This window comes from Thalassophryne amazonica, chromosome 14, assembly GCF_902500255.1.
Source record: "Thalassophryne amazonica chromosome 14, fThaAma1.1, whole genome shotgun sequence".
NCBI lineage: Eukaryota > Metazoa > Chordata > Actinopteri > Batrachoidiformes > Batrachoididae > Thalassophryne > Thalassophryne amazonica.
In genome coordinates, this window is record NC_047116.1 from 41,791,862 (window position 1) to 41,813,849 (window position 21,988).

Below are 21,988 nucleotides of genomic sequence, written 5' to 3' on the forward strand. Positions count from 1 at the left end.
AGTTTCAAATCAAATCCCCACCCCCTCCAAAAAAATACACATCTTTTCTATAGCATGGTTGACCCTTATCGTAAAATAATAATAAAAAAAAAAAAAAAAATATATATATATATATATATATATATATATATATCAATTATCAACTAAGCACGAATTTCTCACTGAAGACTTGCATATAACCTATTAGAGAAAGAGAACTTAGAGGTGAGGACAAAATTATACCCCCCACCCCAATGAAATTTAGCATTTTCTTCAAAATTTTCGCAAGTGCTGTTTTATTTTGGATGCTTACAAGAAAACATAAAATTTCATGGGGGGGATTTTGTCCAACTGTATACCTGGATCCAAAAATGTCATGCAGCTCATTTCATATCAGTCTTCAAAAGGATCAATTTAAGAGCTTGTATTGAAAACATAAAATATTTTAAATCAAAACACCTTGGAAAATTGTTCAAAAAAATTCAAATACAGTAAAAGGCATCAGCAAAGTACGCTGCCGTCACTGAGCGGAAGCTTTATTCAAGTCAACATGCCTGAATTCAGTCTGAACAATAGCAGCACAGACAAAACGGTGTTCAAAATTTACTTTTAGGCAGCTAAAACATAAAAAAGCAGCTGGTCTTGGGGTGCTGCACAGTAAAAGATTAGTCATGTTGTTTGTGTGTACTGGAGCAGCAGTCATTCATTTCTCAAGTAACCCAGGTCTCTGACAGCCACGAGGCGTGTCCGTCAGTGTGTTCGGAAGATAATCAAAATAAACTGTCGCCACCCAGAATCCCAAAACCATTTCTCCAGGACCTCTTTGCTACTTCCTGGAGAACAGGACTTCTTCTCAGTGATGTGTGATATCAGTACATCGAGAAGCTTTATCGATTTACAGTATGTTTGCACTGAATCCAATGCACCGGTTTACAAAGCAGACAACACTTAGATTTCAGGTGGTCTGCCCTCTTCAAATATAACAGGGACATCTAATATCAGCATCAATCACCAACTTTAATTTGAATGCTCTTATATTCCCCACTTGGAGAACGCGGGCATCGTGAAAACTGAAAATTTTGAATTTGCTTTTACCTGGAAGTATGAACATCTGGACAAATATAAACCTGTTAGCATATCGAAGGTGAAACAGCATCGCCACAGACTTAACATAAACAAGCAACACTGGACAACTTTAATAATTTTAGCACCGTCTGGAGTGACTCCTATCTCTGCTGTAGTTCCGCCTCCTGTATCTCCGACTGTAACGACTGTGACTCCGCCTATCTCTACTTTTAGAGCTGCTCCTGGAGCTGCCTCTGTTGCTTCTACGCTGCCTATGCCTGTAGTTCCGCCCCCTGCTGCAACTCCGCCCACTGCTGCTCCTGCTTCTCTCCCGGCTGGAGCTCGTGCTGCTGCTGCGATGGCCATGACTTCGTCTCCTGCTGCCGTGACGGATGTAGCTCCTCCTATGGTAGCTGGAGCTCCTTCTCCTCCTGCTGTAGCTACGGGAGCGCCTCCTTCGCCCACGACTGTAGGAGCGCTGCCGTTCCCTTGCTTGCGCCTGACTGTGCATGCTGTAGCTTCTGCTCCTCACTACTCCATCTTTCTTATCTGCCCTCTTTCTGTCCTCTCCCCCTCTCCTCTCTTGCATCGCTCTCGTTTTTGCTGGAACCTGAGGCTGGCTGCTGGATTTAGATGTCTGCTTATCTTTGTCCTCCGTTGTGGTCTCTCCATTCACCCGGCCTATAACCCCCATAACCACTCCACTGCCACCAGCAGCAGCGGCTTCGCCTCCTGGTACAGTGGCAGCCCCGCCCTGTGTGTCTGTAGAGGTGTCACTGCTCTTCTTCAGCAGATTGCAAAGAAGTTTCTCTCTCAGCTCCTTCTCTCGGCGCTGAAGCTGCAGTGCTCGCTCCTTCTCAAACTCCACCCTCCGGAGCTCCTCCTCGTGCTTACGGCGGCAGGCCTCCAGCTGTTGAAGCCGGGCTAACTCTTCTTTCTGTTGAGCTTGTTCCTGCCTTTCACGTTCCTCACGTTCAGCCTTCTCTTTCTCCTGCTGCTGCTGCTTCAGGGCCTGTGGAGGAGGACAGCACATTACAATACAAATATCTCCACTTCTAGTCCCTTTGAATTCTGTACCATTTTTAAAGCTGTACGGCCTGTGTGTGTGTGTGTGTTTTTTTGTTTTTGTTTTTTTAGATTTAAGTCATAAAAAGAAATTTCTTTGACACTACTGTAATTTCATTATTTAGCATTTAATAAGGGATTAATAATATGATATTGCCAATATGATTAAAATTCACGCTGTCTGGAAACAATTTAGAATTATGCCCCTCAAGGGGAGAGATTGAAGCGATCGGAAGCCATGGCCTACATTTGGAAGAGACGTCACAGATCACATTGGCACTTTCCCCAAAGTGTGTAAGAGATGCTGGGAAGGACACAGCGACTGCCAAATGTTGTAAAGAAAGGCAGCATGTCAGGTGGCTGCTGGCTTGAATACAATAAACAAAGATGGTGGGAAACGCTCAGAAACAGGTTATTTCTGTATAAATCTAATGTTTCACATATTTTGCAAATGTTTGTGAGCAATAAACACTTCCAAAACTAAAAAACACTGTTACTGTAACCAGACAGCACCTCTAAACTGAAGAGATCTTACGGATGTTAGCGTTAGTTATAAGCCGGGAATGCACATCAAGCACGTGGGTCGGGTCACAGGAATCTCTAAACCTCATGCACTTCCATCTGCACAACACTGTTAGAAAGAAAACATTCACCAAGGAATTCCCCCCAGTTAAATATGTTCTCTTTATGAAATAAGCTGTAATTTTGCAACGTTACAAAAAACCTATTATAATGCACGGATTTTGGTAGAATGTAATTTTTGTCAGTTTTGTGAAAGTTGATAGGCCAGCTTTACATAGCACTCTGCTCGTTGTGTTGGTTGTCACCTAGCTGTGACACAATCACACACACTGTCACCCTCCCCACTCCTCTGGAGTGCAAACAGGATACAGAGTAACAGATACAGGTACTCGCTCCCAGGAGGAAAACAAAAGCAAAAACCAAAAACAGAGACATTACTCTAAAAATCAATTTATTTATTTTATTTTATTTTTTAAGCACTGAACGTGGTAAATTTTATATCTTGCATTCAGCCTTGATTTTTTGTCAGGACGGTGTGAGTGCTAAACCTGCCTTTTGGCAGCCCAACTGACGGAAATCCAACGCAGTGACGGAGTTCTTTAATACCTGAAAATCTCATGGACTAAAGTCATTGTATTTGTAATGGAATCCCCCAAAATAAAAACTAAACCACAATACAAATTCACTGTAATTTTGTGATAGAAAATTATGTCAATTGCGTGAAAATGTCACACAAATATAGTGTTAATGTGATCATTAAAATACTTTTACAATTCTTGGGTAATTTATTTGGTGTAAACTAAAGAATGAGAAAAATTTAAAGAATTATACGAGGTCTGTGATAAAAGTAACGGACCTTATTATTTTTTTCAAAAACCATATGGATTTGAATCACGTGTGATTACTTCAGACATGCTTGAACCCTCGTGGGCATGCAAGAGTTTTTTCACGCCTGTCGGTTACGTCATTCGCCTGTGGGCAGTCTTTGAGTGAGGAGTGGCCCACCCTCTCGTCGTTTTTTCATTGTTTAGGAATGGCTCAGAGACCGCGGCTTTGTTTGATAAAAATTTTTTCAAAACTGTAAGGCACAACTGAGTGGACACCATTCGATAAATTCAGCTGGTTTTCGGTAAAAATTTTAACGGCTGATGAGAGATTTTGGTCTGTAGTGTCACTTTAAGGACGGCCCATGGCGCCTGACGGCGATCTGCGCTTCGAGGCGGCAGTGTCTCGCCGTTTCAAGTTGTAAACTTCCACATTTCAGGCTCTGTTGACCCAGGACATCGTCAGAGAACAGAGAACTTTCAGAAGAAGTCGGCATGAGGAGTTTATTCAGACATTCCATTGTTAACGGACATTTTGTAATGAAAGAACGTGCGGGCAGAGTCGCATGTCGGGCCGGACCCGACCGCGGGGGGTTGCGACAGGAAAAACACCTCCGTTGGAAACCGTAACGGGCACGTTGGAACATGCCCAAGCTGTTAAACAATTTCTCAGTTACTCACTTGTTGAAAGCCATCAAAAGCCGCCTGAATTTTACAAATGGTTTTCAACACGGAGGTGTTTTTCCTGTCGCGGCGCACACAGATTCGCCGAGTCGTCACGGAAACGATTCGGCGAATCTGCGCGCACGTCTTTCATTACAAAATGTCCTTAAACAGTGGAATGTCCGCATAAAGTCCTCATGCCGGCCTCTTCTGAATCTTCTCTGTTCTCTCACGACGTCCTGGGTGAATTAAGCCTTAAATTAGGATGTTTTCAGGTCGAAACAGGCCGACGACGGCGCCTGGAAGCGCTGCGCGACGTCCTGCTCCGTGGGAAGTCCTTACAGCGACAGAAACACCCCATAATCTCTCATCAGCCGTTAATCTTTTCACCGAAAACCAGCTTAATTTCTTGAATAGTGTCCACTCGGATAGTCCTCACAGGTCCAGAAAAAATGTTGATAAAGCAACGCACGCCGTCCGCAGCGGCTATTCAGACAAAGAGATTCCGACGAGCGGGGTGGAGCACTCCTCACTCAAGGCCGGCCCACAGGCGAATGACGTCACCGACACGCGTGAAAAAACTCATGCATGCGCACGAGGGTTCAAGCATGTCTGACGTAAAAACATATGAATCAAATCCATTTATTTTTTGAAAAAAATAAAAAGGACCGCTTTTTTCATCACAGACCTCGTATGTGTGTTGCAAATTTCTATTTCAAATTTTGATGAAGAAACATAAAAACTGAAATGTAAAACTGTGACATATTCACTCATCCGTGGTATGAAAATGAAACCTGTTCATGGTGTAGCAGCTGGAATTGCATGTCTGTGTACATGGAGATGTCTGGTACCTTGGCCCTGCTCAGAAGCTCAGCAATGAGCCGTATGGATTCCAGGTTACGCTGAGCCAGAAGCAGCCTCCTCTCCTCCATCGCGATCTTCATCTGCAGCTTCTTCTGCTCCTCCTCCTGGCGTCGCTTCACCTTCTTCAGGTTCTTCCTCTCCTCCTTCTCCCTCAGCTTTTGCTCTCGCTTACGCAGCTTCTCCTCCTTCCTCCTCTCCTTCTCCTCCTTCTCCTGCTCCTTCTGCTTCCTAAACAAAGATTAATTGGACATATTTCAGTAATTACTTGCCTTTGTCATCAGGCTGAACACGTCTCAAACAGCGTTGGCTACCAATGCAGAGCTTAACATTTCAGCTACTTAATATCGAGCAACATAAATTGTTGCTTTTGTGATTTTCCAAAAGGCCACACTGAAACTAAATTTTCAATCAACTGTCACACATTATTCTCTCACAGACGGGTGGTTTATATGAGGACGGAGCTGCCTCTACATAATAGCTTCTGATAATATCTCTAGAAATGCTACTTTGTCATTTGAAAACTTCCTTCTGTTTGATCATTTCTTAATAACATTTACATTTACTCTGATGGACTACCCAGCAGTGGGGAATAAGTTTCATTACACTAGACGTCTTTCAGAAAGCGCTGTAACTAGGTTTAAGGATATGATTCCTTCTTTATGTTCTCTAATGCCATATACCAACACAGTGCAGAGTAGCTTCCTAAACTCTGTAAGTGAGATAGAGTATCTCGTCAATAGTTTTACATCCTCATTGAAGACAACTTTGGATGCTGTAGCTCCTCTGAAAAAGAGAGCTTTAAATCAGAAGTGCCTGACTCCGTGGTATAACTCACAAACTCGCAGCTTAAAGCAGATAACCCGTAAATTGGAGAGGAAATGGCGTCTCACTAATTTAGAAGATCTTCACTTAGCCTGGAAAAAGAGTCTGTTGCTCTATAAAAAAGCCCTCCGTAAAGCTAGGACATCTTACTACTCATCACTAATTGAAGAAAATAAGAACCCCAGGTTTCTTTTCAGCACTGTAGCCAGGCTGACAAAGAGTCAGAGCTCTATTGAGCCGAGTATTCCTTTAACTTTAACTAGTAATGACTTCATGACTTTCTTTGCTAATAAAATTTTAACTATTAGAGAAAAAATTACTCATAACCATCCCAAAGACATATCATTCTCTTTGGCTGCTTTCAGTGATGCCGGTATTTGGTTAGACTCTTTCTCTCCGATTGTTCTGTCTGAGTTATTTTCATTAGTTACTTCCTCCAAACCATCAACATGTCTATTGGACGCCATTCCTGCCAGGCTGCTCAAGGAAGCCCTACCATTAATTAATGCTTCGATCTTAAATATGATCAATCTGTCTTTATTAGTTGGCTATGTACCACAGGCTTTTAAGGTGGCAGTAATTAAACCATTACTTAAAAAGCCATCACTTGACCCAGCTATCTTAGCTAATTATAGGCCAATCTCCAACCTTCCTTTTCTCTCAAAAATTCTTGAAAGGGTAGTTGTAAAACAGCTAACTGATCATCTGCAGAGGAATGGTCTATTTGAAGAGTTTCAGTCAGGTTTTAGAATTCATCATAGTACAGAAACAGCATTAGTGAAGGTTACAAATGATCTTCTTATGGCCTCAGACAGTGGACTCATCTCTGTGCTTGTTCTGTTAGACCTCAGTGCTGCTTTTGATACTGTTGATCATAAAATTTTATTACAGAGATTAGAGCATGCCATAGGTATTAAAGGCACTGCGCTGCGGTGGTTTGAATCATATTTATCTAATAGATTACAATTTGTTCATGTAAATGGGGAATCTTCTTCACAGACTAATGTTAATTATGGAGTTCCACAAGGTTCTGTGCTAGGACCAATTTTATTCACTTTATACATGCTTCCCTTAGGCAGTATTATTAGATGGCATTGCTTAAATTTTCATTGTTACGCAGATGATACCCAGCTTTATCTATCCATGAAGCCAGAGGACACACACCAATTAGCTAAACTGCAGGATTGTCTTACAGACATAAAGACATGGATGACCTCTAATTTCCTGCTTTTAAACTCAGATAAAACTGAAGTTATTGTACTTGGCCCCACAAATCTTAGAAACATGGTGTCTAACCAGATCCTTACTCTGGATGGCATTACCCTGACCTCTAGTAATACTGTGAGAAATCTTGGAGTCATTTTTGATCAGCATATGTCATTCAATGCGCATATTAAACAAATATGTAGGACTGCTGTTTTGCATTTGCGCAATATCTCTAAAATTAGAAAGGTCTTGTCTCAGAGTGATGCTGAAAAACTAATTCATGCATTTATTTCCTCTAGGCTGGACTATTGTAATTCATTATTATCAGGTTGTCCTAAAAGTTCCCTGAAAAGCCTTCAGTTAATTCAAAATGCTGCAGCTAGAGTACTAACAGGGACTAGAAGGAGAGAGCATATCTCACCCATACTGGCCTCTCTTCATTGGCTTCCTGTTAATTCTAGAATAGAATTTAAAATTCTTCTTCTTACTTATAAGGTTTTGAATAATCAGGTCCCATCTTATCTTAGGGACCTCATAGTACCATATCACCCCAATAGAGCGCTTCGCTCTCAGACTGCAGGCTTACTTGTAGTTCCTAGGGTTTGTAAGAGTAGAATGGGAGGCAGAGCCTTCAGCTTTCAGGCTCCTCTCCTCTGGAACCAGCTCCCAATTCAGATCAGGGAGACAGACACCCTCTCTACTTTTAACATTAGGCTTAAAACTTTCCTTTTTGCTAAAGCTTATAGTTAGGGCTGGATCAGGTGACCCTGAACCATCCCTTAGTTATGCTGCTACAGACTTAGACTGCTGGGGGGTTCCCATGATGCACTGAGTGTTTCTTTCTCTTTTTGCTCTGTATGCACCACTCTGCATTTAATCATTAGTGATTGATCTCTGCTCCCCTCCACAGCATGTCTTTTTCCTGGTTCTCTCCCTCAGCCCCAACCAGTCCCAGCAGAAGACTGTGCCTGCCTGAGCCTGGTTCTGCTAGAGGTTTCTTCCTGTTAAAAGGGAGTTTTTCCTTCCCACTGTCGCCAAGTGCCTGCTCACAGGGGGTCGTTTTGACCGTTGGGGTTTTTACGTAATTATTGTATGGCCTTGCCTTACAATATAAAGCGCCTTGGGGCAACTGTTTGTTGTGATTTGGCGCTATATAAATAAAATTGATTGATTTTAAGTAGCTAAACATTTCACAGGAGTGTGTGTCATTTTTCAGGATAATTTCATTCTACCTTCATCGTGCAGTGACTGTCTTATAAGTTTCTAAATTTCAGAACAGTAAAAACACAGTATTGTTCAGTCTGGGAAAAGAGTATCTGATCCTCTTCAGAGGTACGGAGAGCTCTGAGTGGTGCAATCAATGTATTGTCAACCTACGCTGGCCCTACACAGTAGCTGAGAAATAAAATCTACAAACCATTAAATCCTAAACACATGAGAAAACTGGTCTCATGCAGTCAACATGCTGGAAGCTTGGATGAAATGTTTTAAGCCCAAGCATGAAGGCATGATGCAAGACTTTAATTCAATGCAACTCAGTATGAGAGGACCTACGAGGTCTGTTAGAAAAGTATCAGACCTTTTTTATTTTTTGCAAAAACCTGATGGATTTGAATCACGTGTGCTTGCATGAGCAAACCTTGAACCTTCGTGCGCATGCATTAACTTTTTTATGCCTGTCGATTGCGTCATTTCCTGGTAAGCAGCCTTTGTGTGGGACGTGTGCAGTGCGCTCAGCGGATTTTCATTTGAAGGAAAAAGACGGAACGACTGGAGCAGCGCCACATCAAATTTTCCATTCGGATGATTCAGATGGCTTTCGGTGACGATGCTTTGGACGATGTTTTGGGCATCACACAGATTAAGGAGCGGTACAACCGGTTTAAAGACGTCCGCACAACGGTGGAGGGCGAACCGCGCTCCACCGTTCATGTCCAAAGTGAACGCTGTGGTGATGCGGGACCGTCGTGTGACTATCATCATCAACATCAGCACTTTTTCAGTACATTCCACTGTGACAGAAGATTTGGCCATGAAAAGAGGGGCGGCAAATTCAAATTCAAAAGCGCTTCCGTGTTGAAGTCTCATAGGACATGCTGTGACATGCCCACCTCTTCCACAATTTCTCGGATAGTCACACGACTGAAAAGTCACCAAAAGCCGTCTGAATCATCCGAATGGTTTCCAGCTGGCTGTCGCCCAGTTTCTGGCAAAATTTGATGCGGCGCTGCTCCAGTCGTTCCGTCTTTTTCCTTGAAATGACAATCCGCCGAGAGCACTACACACACCTCACACAAAGGCTGCTTACAAGCAAATGATGCAATCGACAGGCGTGAAAAAATTCAGGCATGTGCACGAAGGTTCAAGGTTTGCTCATGCAAGCACACGTGATTCAAATCCATCAGGTTTTTGCAAAAAATAAAAAGGTCCGATACTTTTCTAACAGACCTCGTACTCAGACCTACAAAGATCTTCATGGGTCCCTTTAGTTCTGATGGCTGAACTTCAAAAATCTGGACTTGGAAGACCTCCATTACCAGTTTCTGTGTTCTCAATTTCTCAACATATCTTATAGAAAACTTTAAGATCTTCTGACTCCACATCAGAACCATGCTCCACAGATCATGTTAAGGAAGTACGTTGAGTATTCTGGAGTGTCATCATGCAGTGGTCCAGGATATGTGTTACTCTAACTGGCTCATCCCCAAGAGCTCAGAAATGAAATGTGCAACACCACCATTAACCAAAGTAAAGAACTATCTGGGTTTTTTTTTTTTTCTTTAACTTGAAAGTTTAAGGAATGACACATCATCACTGAGATTTTATCAATCTGTTGCATCCATTCTTTCTTGTAAAATATCAAAGTAATGCACCTGCATGAGTGTGGGGTGGATTTTTCACATGATCACTTTTGGAAGCTGTCATGGATACAGCAAAGGCACATGCTCCTGGATTTGACTTGACTTATGTTGTGAGCATTCTTCCTTTTTTAAAGCAGTCTTTCTATCTCTCTGTATTATACCTCTCTTCTTCCTTGCGCCGTTCTTCTTCTTCCTTCTCCCGTCGTTTCTGCTCCTCCCTCTGCCGCTCCAGCTCCTGTAACTTTAGTCTCTCTAGGCTCCGCCTCTTCAAGGCCGACTCACTCAGGTGTTTGCTGGTGTCAAAGGTCACCTGCCAAGGAAACAGTTTGTAGCCTTATTATTACTGAGCTAGTAATATTCCATCTGCCAGCCTGCTGAGGGTTTGACACTAATGTCTGCACAAAACAGGTAAGTTGAACATTTAAGCAGGTAATTTTTTATCCATGTCCTGTCCTTTGGGAAGGTAAAAGAAGTCAGTGGCACAAGCATTTGATGGATGCTCTTAAAGCTGAATGACTGTTACAAAACTGAAATCAAAATTTGAACACGTAAGTTACAAGAACCACAGTTAATTGCATAAATGATGGTTTCTGAAGGTATAAAAACTACAAAATATAATGTCATCTGTCACCTATGTGTTTTCTCACAATGAACACTGGTGTCTATTTATGAAAATGCATAACTGTCCATGTGCAGTGTTGCAAATGATAAAGAAGCAAATGCCACCAGGCAACAGACATGCAAACATGTTTTAAAAATAAGGTGAGCTTTGACAGTGAGCTCTTGGTTCATCTCCATATTTTCCATAAATAACACTGTGTGGCTTGTCAGCAGCACTCTGAATCATCATCTTAATTTTTTTTAACATGCAGCTGCTTCTAAGTGTTAATGTGGAAGCCTGCTTCTGTCTATTTTCTAAGATGATTCTGACTTAGTCTTTATGTTCCATTAGTTTTTAACAGTAATGGAAGAAAAATACAGTGCACATAACTGGTACTCATGGTGCTCATGTGTGTTAAAAATAATTGATGCACAGCAGACAGACAGCGGGAAACACTTTTCCTACAACCTGTCATTGCTTTCCGACTATGAAGTGCCTACTTTGTGTTTTCTGCTGCGCATCATTTATTTTTAGCATGTACAAGCACCATGAGTACCAGTTATGTGCATGCCTGCAATGCACACCTCCTCTATTTTAATTTATGCTGACATAATTTTTTCATCTAGCAAAGTTACACTGTTTACACCTGAGGGATTGTAGAACAATCAATCTCAAGGACAAGCCTTACACCACTTTAAACTGAGATTTGTTGTAAAACGTGGGTCCAACAAGATACACACACACACACACACACACACACACACACACACACACACACACACACACACACACACACACACACACACACACACACACACACACACACACACACACACACACACAAAGTGGTGGGCACAGTTCCGCTAATTATCGAAGCTAAGGTTTTCATTATAGGATTAGCTTTTCAGATAATTTTGAAAACCAACATCGGACCAATTATCTTCCGTTAAGTTTTGGTCCGATAATTTTTAGACCACTAACATATTTTTGGAGGGGTAGTGAACAAAGCTTTATATTTTATATTAAGTTTAAAATCAGTTGAGTACCTACCTGTTAAATGTTTTGTCGTAGGAGTGCAGTTCTATCCTCTGCAAACAGAGAAGAGCTGGTTCCAGAAGAAACCACTCTATCCTCTGCAGGCAAAGGAGAACTGGTCACAGAAATGAAAAAAGCTCATTTCTTTTGACCCCATACTGATACGCTGGCAATATCACCCAAGTCATCCAGAGGCATACAGTTTTAACTTATGGTTAAAATTTTAACCAAACTAATTTCAGACAAACTATTTAAATTAACGTCATGTCTGAAGTTTCATAAAGTGAAAATATTACATATATGTTTTAAAGTATTGCACTAATTTTGAAGGTTTTAGTGTGGACATGCTGTCTCCAGGTGCATTATGGGTACTGTCAGTACATTCACGACAGAAGAAATGCATATGAGACACTCTGTTCAGGCTCCACACGGACAACAGCATTAAACTCTTTGTATATTGTGCTTAAAACTCTCGTGAATATATTCTCTGCGTTTATAAATGTTGTTATTGCGTTTGTTTTATGTAAAAATGCCAGAAGAAGCCCAGGTTGCTTCTCCATTATTTTCAAATGGAATCATTGCAATCGATTCCTGTTTGCTATTTAGAGTCCTGTTTGTCAAACACTGTCTGTTGTCTTTGTTCCAGAGTAATATATATATATATATATATATATATATATATATATATATATATATATATATATATATACACACACACACAAATCCAGATTAATCAGCAAACTATCATAAGTGTTGAGAAGAAAGCAACCACAGGAAACTGATGCTGAAGACATGCAGATTAAAGTTTTAGCCTTTGAACTCAGTTCCAAGTCATGGTTACTGCAGCTGCACACTGCATGTCTCCCACAAATTAATGAAGCTATTTAAGCATTCACAGATAAATAAAATGACATTATTCATAGGAAAATCTGAGCTATCTTCAGTAACAGCTTCCTATAATACAGTGCATCCTGAAAGTATCCACAGATCTTCAGTTTTTTCAAATTTTGTTGTTACAGCCTGATTGCAAAATGAAGTAAATAAATTTTTCCCCCTCAAAATCCTATTCACACCACCTCATAATGTTGACAAGTTTTGTTTTTTTTCAAATTTATTAAAAATAAAATCTAAGGATTCACATGTACATAAGTATTCACACCCTTTGCTCAATACTTTGTTGATGCCCCTTTGGCAGCAATTACAGCCTCAAGTCTTCTTGATTATGATGCCACAAGCTTGGTCACCTATATTTGGTCAGTTTTGCCATTTCTTCTTTGCGGCACCTCTCAAGCTCCATCAGGTTGGATGGTAGGCATTTTCAGATTTCTCCAGAGATGTTCAATTGGATTCAGGCCTGGGCTCTGGCTGGGCCACTCAAGGACATTCAGTTGTCTTGAAGTCACTCCTGTGATATCTTGGCTGTCTGTTTAGGGTCACTGTCCAGCTGAAAGACAAACCGTTGCCCCAGTCTGAGGTCAAGAGCGCTCTGGAGCAGGTTTTCATCCAGAATGTCTCTGTACATTGCTGCATTGATCTTTTCCTCAATCCTGACTAGTCTCCAGTTCCTGCCTCTGAAATACATCCCCACATTATGATGCTGCCACCACCATGCTTCACTGTAGGGAATGGTGCCTGGTTTCCTCCAAACATGATGCCTGGCATTCACACCAGAGTTCAATCTTTGTCTCATCAGACCAGAGAATTTTATTTCTCATGATCTGAGAGTCCTTCAGGTGCCTTTTGTCAAACTCCAGGCGGGCTGACATGTGGCTTTCAATCAGGCTTTCGTCTGGCCACTCTACTACAACCTCTGGCAATAATTATGGAATCACCGGCCTCGGAGGATGTTCATTCAGCTGTTTAATTTTGTAGAAAAAAAAAGCAGATCACAGACATGACACAAAACTAAAGTCATTTCAAATGGCAACTTTCTGGCTTTAAGAAACACTATAAGAAATCAGGAAAAAACATTGGCAGTCAGTAACGGTTACTTTTTTAGACCAAGCAGAGGGAAAAAAATATGGACTCACTCAATTCTGAGGAATAAATTATGGAATCACCCTGTAAATTTTCATCCCCAAAACTAACACCTGCATCAAATCAGATCTGCTCATTAAACTGCATCTAAAAAGGAGTGAACACACCTTGGAGAGGGTGTTGCACCAAGTGACTGACATGAATCATGGCTCCAACACGAGAGATGTCAATTGAAACAAAGGAGAGGATTATCAAACTCTTAAAAGAGGGTAAATCATCACGCAATGTTGCAAAAGATGTTGGTTGTTCACAGTAGCTATGTCTAAAACTCTGACCAAATACAAACAACATGGGAAGGTTGTTAAAGGCAAACATAATGGTAGACCAAGGAAGACATCAAAGGGTCAAGACAGAAAACTTAAAGCAATATGTCTCAAAAATAAAAAATGCACAACAAACAAATGAGGAACGAATGGGAGGAAACTGTGAGGAACTGGAGTCAACGTCTGTGACCAAACTGTAAGAAACCGCCTAAAGGAAATGGGATTTACATACAGAAAAGCTAAACGAAAGCCATCATTAACACCTAAACAGAAAAAAACAAGGTTACAATGGGCTAAGGAAAAGCAATCGTGGACTGTGGATGACTGGATGAAAGTCATATTCAGTGATGAATCTCGAATCTGCATTGGGCAAGGTGATGATGCTGGAACTTTTGTTTGGTGCAGTTCCAATGAGATTTATAAGATGACTGCCTGAAGAGAACATGTAAATTTCCACAGTCATTGATGATATGGGGCTGCATGTCAGGTAAAGGCACTGGGGAGATGGCTGTCATTACATCATCAATAATGCACAAGTTTACGTTGATATTTTGGACACTTTTCTTATCCCATCAATTGAAAGGATGTTTGGGGATAATGAATAATTTTTCAAGATGATAATGCATCTTGCCATAGAGCAAAAACTGTGAAAACATTCCTTGCAAAAAGACACATAGGGTCAATGTCATGGCCTGCAAATAGTCCGGATCTTAATCCAATTGAAAATCTTTGGTGGAAGTTGAAGAAAATGGCCCATGACAAGGCTCCAACCTGCAAAGCTGATCTGGCAACAGCAATCAGAGAAAGTTGGAGCCAGATTGATGAAGAGTACTGTTTGTCACTCAGTAAGTCCATGCCTCAGAGAGACTGCAAGCTGTTAAAAAGCCAGAGGTGGTGCAACAAAATACTAGTGATGTGTTGAGTTCCATACTTTTTTCCTCAGAATTGAGTGAGTCCATATTTTTTTTCCCTCTGCTAGGTCTGAAAAAGTAACCGTTACTGACTGCCACAATTTTTTTTCCTGATTTCTTAATAGTGTTTCTTAAAGCCAGAAAGTTGCCATTTGAAATGACTTTAGTTTTGTGTCATGTCTGTGATCTGCTTTTTTTCTACAAAATTAAACAACTGAATGAACATCCTCCGAGGCCGGTGATTCCATAATTTTTTGCCAGGGTTGTATAAAGACCTGACTGGTAGATTGCTGCAGAAATGGTTGTCCTTCTGGAATGCTGGAGCTCTGACAGTGACCACTGGATTCTTGGTCACCTCCCTGACTAAGGCCTTTCTCCCTGGATCGCTCAGTTTAGATGGACGGCCAGCAATAGGAAGAGTCCTGGTGGATCAGAACTTCTTCCATTTAAAGATGATGGAGGCCACTGCTCTCATTGGGACCTTCAAAGCAGCAGAAATGTTCCTGTACCCTTCCCCAAAAAAGTCTCATAAAGATTTTAGTCTGTCTCCAAAACTCAACAATTTTAAAACCAGAGATTAACCATCAATTAGTCAAACAAATATCTAGCCAAGGGAGATCTGTGTGAGATTTTGATATTTGTATAGACTATTCCATTCTGTTAAACTAATTTCAGTCAGCTTAGTCACCCATGGTTGTCTGTGCTGGTACAACAGTAAATCTCAGTTAATTTCAGTCCATTCATTTTTCTACCAATTAGCCATCACTTGAAGTAGGTTACAGACAGCTACTTAGGTATAAGGCCTGCCCAGAGAACCCTCTCCCTAGTCACATCCTACATCTCTTTATCTGGGATCCCAAGGTGCTTGCAGGCCAGAAGAAATGTGTCAAAGCTTAAAAACGCAGCTCGAAAATAACGGGTTAGAAGTGGGAGCATTAAATTATGAAACCAGGCTCATTCATGCAGACTTTAAAAAAAAAAAAAAGATTTTCTTACAAAAAAAAAGCACTTAAAATTCATGTCTATTTTAGCCACATGACAAAGCTGAAGTATGAAAATGTGAAGCGCAGATGCCCGTGTGCACAGAATTGGCTAAATCACAAATTAAAAACAAGGCAAACTCAGTAAAGCACACCTTACATGCTCGAGCTGGAAATGCCATCATATTGGCAACTGACACAGTAACTGTATTTCAGCTTTTACTGACTTGATTTTGCCTTATGATCCTACAAGTCTCTAAATTTGATCACTTCACATCCTAAGTCCAAGTACTGCATAGATACAGTGCTTATCAATTTCCATATCATACATGTAACTTTATGACCTGCATTCATGTCACAGCTGAATTTGGGAAAAGGGACTCATTTGTTTAAGCTAATATTTGGAAGTGTACAACATGACTGTTACAGCAGCATATTACTGCAGTACCTTGATGTTGCAGGCCACAGCTTTCCCATCATCTCCTTTCAGCATCAGCTTCATGCCACGCAGTGTGTCCATAGCTTTAGCGAAGCCGCAGTACTCCTGGTATTGCACATAGGCCTCAAAGTTCAGATGACCTCCAAAGCTGAAAGTACTGAAGTTTTTGTCTAGCATCTCCTCTCTGTATGGGTCCAGCATGGGGATGTCAACATTTCGCACCTACAACCAAAAAGGCAGCATAAGGGGGTAAACAAGATGAGGCAACATTTAATACATAACTGACGATGTTTCCCATGAAAAGTTTAATTTAGATGGGATGCTAAACACTTGAAACCCAAAAATGCATCACTTAATTGGGGGATTGTATGTGTCAGTACACGTCTTGAAGTAGCCCTTGCACAATGCAGAATGGGATAGTTTGTATGCCTATAGCCGGTGTCCTTGGATGTAAACAACGAGGGATGCGGGACTTTTAAGCCAATTTTGGACCCAGAAGATGTACCTGGAGCTGTTATTAACTCACCATTAAAGGCAGAAAACAAGGCAGAAACAGTAGCGGGACTAAAAAGATGGTTAAAGTGAGGAATTGCAAGTTTAACAGGCAGGAAAAAATGAATCTAATAGAGGTAAGTTTCTGGCTAACGTGCTTCTTTGAGTTATTACCTTGTGAGTGATGGGGTAAATTGCAGATATTTAGAGGCTTTATATCAAATGTTGACAACTGGCGTCCTGTCCAGGGTGTACCCCACCTTATGCCCTACAACTGCTGGAATAGACTGGCCCCCCTGACTTGACCCTTAACTGGAGGTAAGCAGTTGAAGACGTGTGTGTATAACAAATGTTCCTAAGATGCTTAATATTTGGCCTTTTTCTAGAGGGGAAAAAAAAAAAACTGTATAATGGAGATAATCTTGTCTACACATCTTTGAGATCAGTCAGATCAGCAAGTGTGTGCTGCATCGTCTCTGTGCTGAGCCAAGCACATGCATTTCTCAGTGGATGGGACTCTGAACCTCCAGGGAAAGAAAGGGAGAGAGAGAAACAAGAAAGAAAGTTGCTTCTCCACTAAAATATGGCAGGGGGGGTCGGGAGGGATATAATGTTAGATAACATCTGTGTTCAAGGGCGCAATTTAGAACTGAAAATTGGGGGAGCATAGTGCGAGGCCCGCAGGGCCGAAGCCTGTAGGCGGGGGTCTGGGGGCCACTTTAGGCCCCCAGAAGCCAACGGTTTCTAGATAGCTCAGATGCATTCTGAGCATCCAGAACAGTAATTTTAATGTTTTGAGAAGACCATAAAGTGGACACCATTTGACTTATGCAATTTTGAAACTGTGGATATAAGTACTTTATTCTGAGAATAGCCAGCATTGATTTTATTAACATCCTGGTGTAAATAAGGTATCAACACATGTGTCGAACTCAAAAACAATGATAGGTTGAGTTTCATTAAAAAAAAAAACAACTGCAATGTGGTAAATGTATTCAGAAATATGAAAGAACAGGCTCTTAATAATTATTAACTACGCATACTTTTTTCCTCAAGATTTGTTTTTGCATAAGTTTGAAAAAACAGAGATCATAAGTTTAGGATAAATTACTTATCATGAATTTAATTTTCGAAGTGGCACTAATGACAACACTCATACTGAACATCATTTCGCTTGCATAGACTGATTTTGGAGATTAAGCAATAATTGCAGATGGGCTTTCTGAGGTCCCAGATAGCTTTTCTGATTTCCTTTTCTAACTTTCAGAATTTAGTAAATTAGCATATGGTCCATTGATACTTGTACATGATAGTCCCTAGAGCAACTATTTTTGGTTTCAAATCTGGGCAAATGCAATCCCAGAAAATTCCGAATGTGACAAACAAGAAACAGGTGTGTAAACAAGTCAATGCTGCTAAAAATACAAACTTGCAGAAACAAAGATACTATTCTGACATGGTTTTGCACATAAGACTAGCATGGTTTGCACATAAGACTGGCATAGCATTTAAGTACACACATATATGTCAGAAGGTGGGGGGACATACCATATTCTGTCCCCCCTGGTTGAAAAGGTGGGGGGGGGGACATGTCCCCCCCCCGCCAAATTGTGCCCATGCCTGTGTTAATTCCTTATTTTATTATTTTACGTTAGTTGTCAAGTTATCAAGTGCCTGGAACCTGGTTTTAACTCATTCAAAGTCTCAACAGACAGTTAAGTTTCACTTCCATTACACATGCGCAAGCTTCAGATAGGGAGGGCTTTTATAAAAACCACTTGTTGGTTTAGTTCGGGGTCTCACAAGATGTGGGGCTCAATCTCTGGGACCCAGGCCTGTTTTTCACGGTGACTTTGAATAAACATTGGGAAATAGTTTGACTTTGTACTTTGTGAGGGACAGCATTACAATAAGAACCTGGTTTGGACAAACACCATGGTGATGTTTATGTGGCACTGCTAAATTATCAAAGAGTGAGAGAAATGCCCAGATACAACCAAGAGATGATGCTGCCAACTATGATGATGAGCTTGAGGCGTACAATATTGGTCCTACTGTTTGATTATTGTGATTAAAATGTGATGAGTGTACAGAAAATCTCCATGAAGTTGTACAATTCTGATGTGGGAAATTATAATGGTTTAAACAGGAGGGAAATGTTATCAAAGTTAATATTGTTGCTCTGTCAAATATATTTACCATTATAATTGTCTTGTGACTAATAGATTGTCATTTATTACTGCTGCACTGCCAAGTTTGTCATGATAGCATTTAACACTGTGTATTGAAATGTTTTATCTGTCAAAGGTTGTATTGCAGAACAATGCCATGAAAGAGGGAGTGTACTAAGAGCACAGATAAAAATTATGAGGCGAGACATTCTTTCATTAGTGCATGATGAAGGAAGAAGCAGAAACGGTCTATGAGAGTGATGTCTTTGGTATGTGATGAGACATTATTCATCAGTGAATGATGAAGGAAGAAGCAGAAATGGTCTATGAGACTGATTGTCTTATGCTGTGTGATGAGATGAGACATTATTTCATCAGTACAGGATGAATGAGACTGACTGTCTTATGCTAGCTAATAATTTCATTCAAGGAACTTTGTAGACTGTTATAAGTGGCATGAAAACTGAATGTACTTGTATGTGTCTTCAGACCTACATTCTGTATGACATGTACCTTTAAAGCTTAAATAACAAAAGATCTTAAAACTGAAACCGATTATATTATACTTTAGTTTATCCATATTTAAGTTATTGCAATATTGTATGGGGAAGGACCTTTGCAACTTATATGAACAAAATATTTCTTTGACAGAAAAAATTTGTTTGAATAGCTATCGTTCGAAACCTTGTGCTCCAAGTGCACCTGTTTTTTTAAAATTGCAGCTCTTAAATATCTTCCATATAAATATTTTCCTGACCTGTACTTTTGTTTTCAGAGCTCTCTATGATATCAAGTGGCCTTCCTTCATCAAATATTATTTTGTGCATAACCATCAAATTCATAATTATTCGACCAGACAGGTAGCACATTTGCATTTACCTTTGCACAGAGCGACTCGTTATCAGCATCACATCAAATATCATGGTGTTAAATCTTGGAATGATACGGTACATCTTGTAAATCCGTCCATCACTTTACATAGATATAAAGTGGACAAAAAGCAAATATCCTGTAGGAGTATTTAGAATGACTTGTTTATATTCATTCATTCATCTTCTACCGCTTAGTCCAATTGAGGGTCGCAGGGGCTGGAGCCTATCCCAGCAGCCATAGAGCGCGAGGCGGGGTACACCCAGGACAGGACGCCAGTCTGTCGCAGGGCCACAAACAGACAAACAAACACAGACACACCCACCTACGGGCAATTTAAAGATTCCAATCCACCTCACCTGCATGTCTTTGGAGGTGGAGGGAAACCGGAGCACCCGGGGGAAACCCACGCAAACACGGGGAGAACATGCAAACTCCACACAGAAAGACCACGGGAATTGAACCCACGACCTTCGCGCTGTGAGGCAACGGTGTTAACCACTAACCCACCGTGCTGCCCACTTGTTTATATTATCTGGATAAATTGGTGTAATACTGTTGTATACTGCTGTGCTGTTTGTTTTTGTTCAGGAGTGTTTTTGATTAACCTTTTTGGCTTCCACCACTCCTTTGCACATTATTCATATTGTATCTTTTTCTCTCTCTCTCTTTTTGTTTATACACTATTTTTGTATGAGTTTTATTTTTGTGCAAAGCAAACAAATCAAATCAACACCGTCCAACCGTGAAGGATGGGGGTGGAAACATTTTTGGAGGTGCTTTTCTGCACAGCTAGCGGAATGACTGCACACTATTAAAGGGAGGATGGATGGGGTCACGTATCGCGAGATTTTGGCAAACTCCTTCCCTCAGTAAGAGTATTGAAGATGAGTCTTCTGGCATGACAATGACCTGAAACACACAGCCAGGGCAACTAAGGAGTGGCTCAGTAAGAAGCATTTCAAGGTCCTGGAGTGGCCTGGCCAGTCTCCACACCTGAACTCAATAGAAAATTTTTGGAGGGAGCTGAAACTCAAAACCTGAAAGGTCTGGAGATCTGTATGGAGGAGTGGACCAAAATCCCAGCTGCAGTGTGTGCAAACCTGGAACTACAGAACGCCTGACCTCTGTAACTGCAAACAAAGGTTTCTGTACCAAATATTAAGTTGTTTTTCTATTGTATCAAATACTTATTTCATTCAATAAAAATGCAAATTATTTCAAAATCATACAATGTGATTTCCTGATTTTTTTTTTAAGATTCTCTCACAATTGAAGTGTACCTACAACAAAAATTAGACCTCTCCATTATTTGCAGGTGGGAAAACTTGCAAAATTGACAACGGTTCAAAATTTATTTGCCTCTGTACATGCCTCTTAAAGAGACATATGTAGTGAGGCAACTTATACTCTGGAAAACATGGTACACATACTAGGTATTTCTACACAAGGTACTGGCTCTCTGTAAACATTTCAGAAATTGCTACAGACAGACATCTTTGTTAATGACAGGGATTCGGATATGCATTGTGTACTTGTGATGCTCTGTCATGTGACAGTGTGTAACAGTGGGATGATAGCACTGAAGGCTTATGCACAGTGCACCACTGTATTTAAACAAACACAAAACAGATCATTTCTTAGAAAAACTTTTTATTTGTTTTGTAGGATCTCAGAAATGCCATGTTATTTCTAGCTACAAATCTGAATGTTTTAAGGACATACATGGGGCTGAACATCAGCATCACACTGGATCTGTAAGGATTTTTTGATTTTGTCACATGTGAATCTCATCAAAGTTAAAAGCGCCATCTTTGACCCAAATCCATTCTAATAGACAGTTGTCTCCATTATTTTACTGTTTTCTTAATTCTGCTACAAATGCAAACCTCTTGTGGATCATGTCAACATGGAAAAGGAAAGATATGCAAAACATGGACTTCCCCAAAGCTCACATGCACAGTGGCATATGTGCCGCTTCCTGTAAGGAAACCAATCCAACTCTACATCAACAAGACAAGTTGAATCTTTAACATTTCTTTTGTTTTTGAGTTTCAAATCAAATCCCCACCCCCTCCAAAAAAATACACATCTTTTCTATAGCATGGTTGACCCTTATCGTAAAATAATAATAAAAAAAAAAATATATATATATATATATATATATATATATATCAATTATCAACTAAGCACGAATTTCTCACTGAAGACTTGCATATAACCTATTAGAGAAAGAGAACTTAGAGGTGAGGACAAAATTATACCCCCCACCCCAATGAAATTTAGCATTTTCTTCAAAATTTTCGCAAGTGCTGTTT

At 40.5% G+C, this 21,988-nt stretch overlaps 1 protein-coding gene across 1 annotated transcript; it reads right to left on the reverse strand.

Moving 5' to 3' along the window:
* Window positions 1-498: 498 nt before the first annotated feature.
* Window positions 499-16,374, reverse strand: LOC117524443 (A-kinase anchor protein 17A-like). Its single transcript, XM_034186230.1, has 4 exons — window positions 16,147-16,374; window positions 10,033-10,181; window positions 4,970-5,210; window positions 499-2,056 (listed from the first exon to the last, which is right to left on the reverse strand). The coding sequence occupies exons 1-4, from the start codon at window positions 16,336-16,338 to the stop codon at window positions 1,184-1,186; spliced, it is 1,455 nt and encodes a 484-aa protein (XP_034042121.1). The 5' UTR covers window positions 16,339-16,374; the 3' UTR covers window positions 499-1,183.
* Window positions 16,375-21,988: the final 5,614 nt, after the last annotated feature.

Excerpts from the sequence above, each read along its gene's own strand:
- LOC117524443 (XM_034186230.1), bottom strand. The coding sequence starts at position 16,338 with ATGCTGGACCCATACAGAGAGGAGATGCTAGACAAAAACTTCAGTACT. Across the intron at positions 10,182-16,146 it reads CTGTGGCCTGCAACATCAAG|GTGACCTTTGACACCAGCAA; the intron begins GTACTGCAGTAA and ends TTTCCTTGGCAG. Across the intron at positions 5,211-10,032 it reads CGGCGCAAGGAAGAAGAGAG|GAAGCAGAAGGAGCAGGAGA; the intron begins GTATAATACAGA and ends ATCTTTGTTTAG.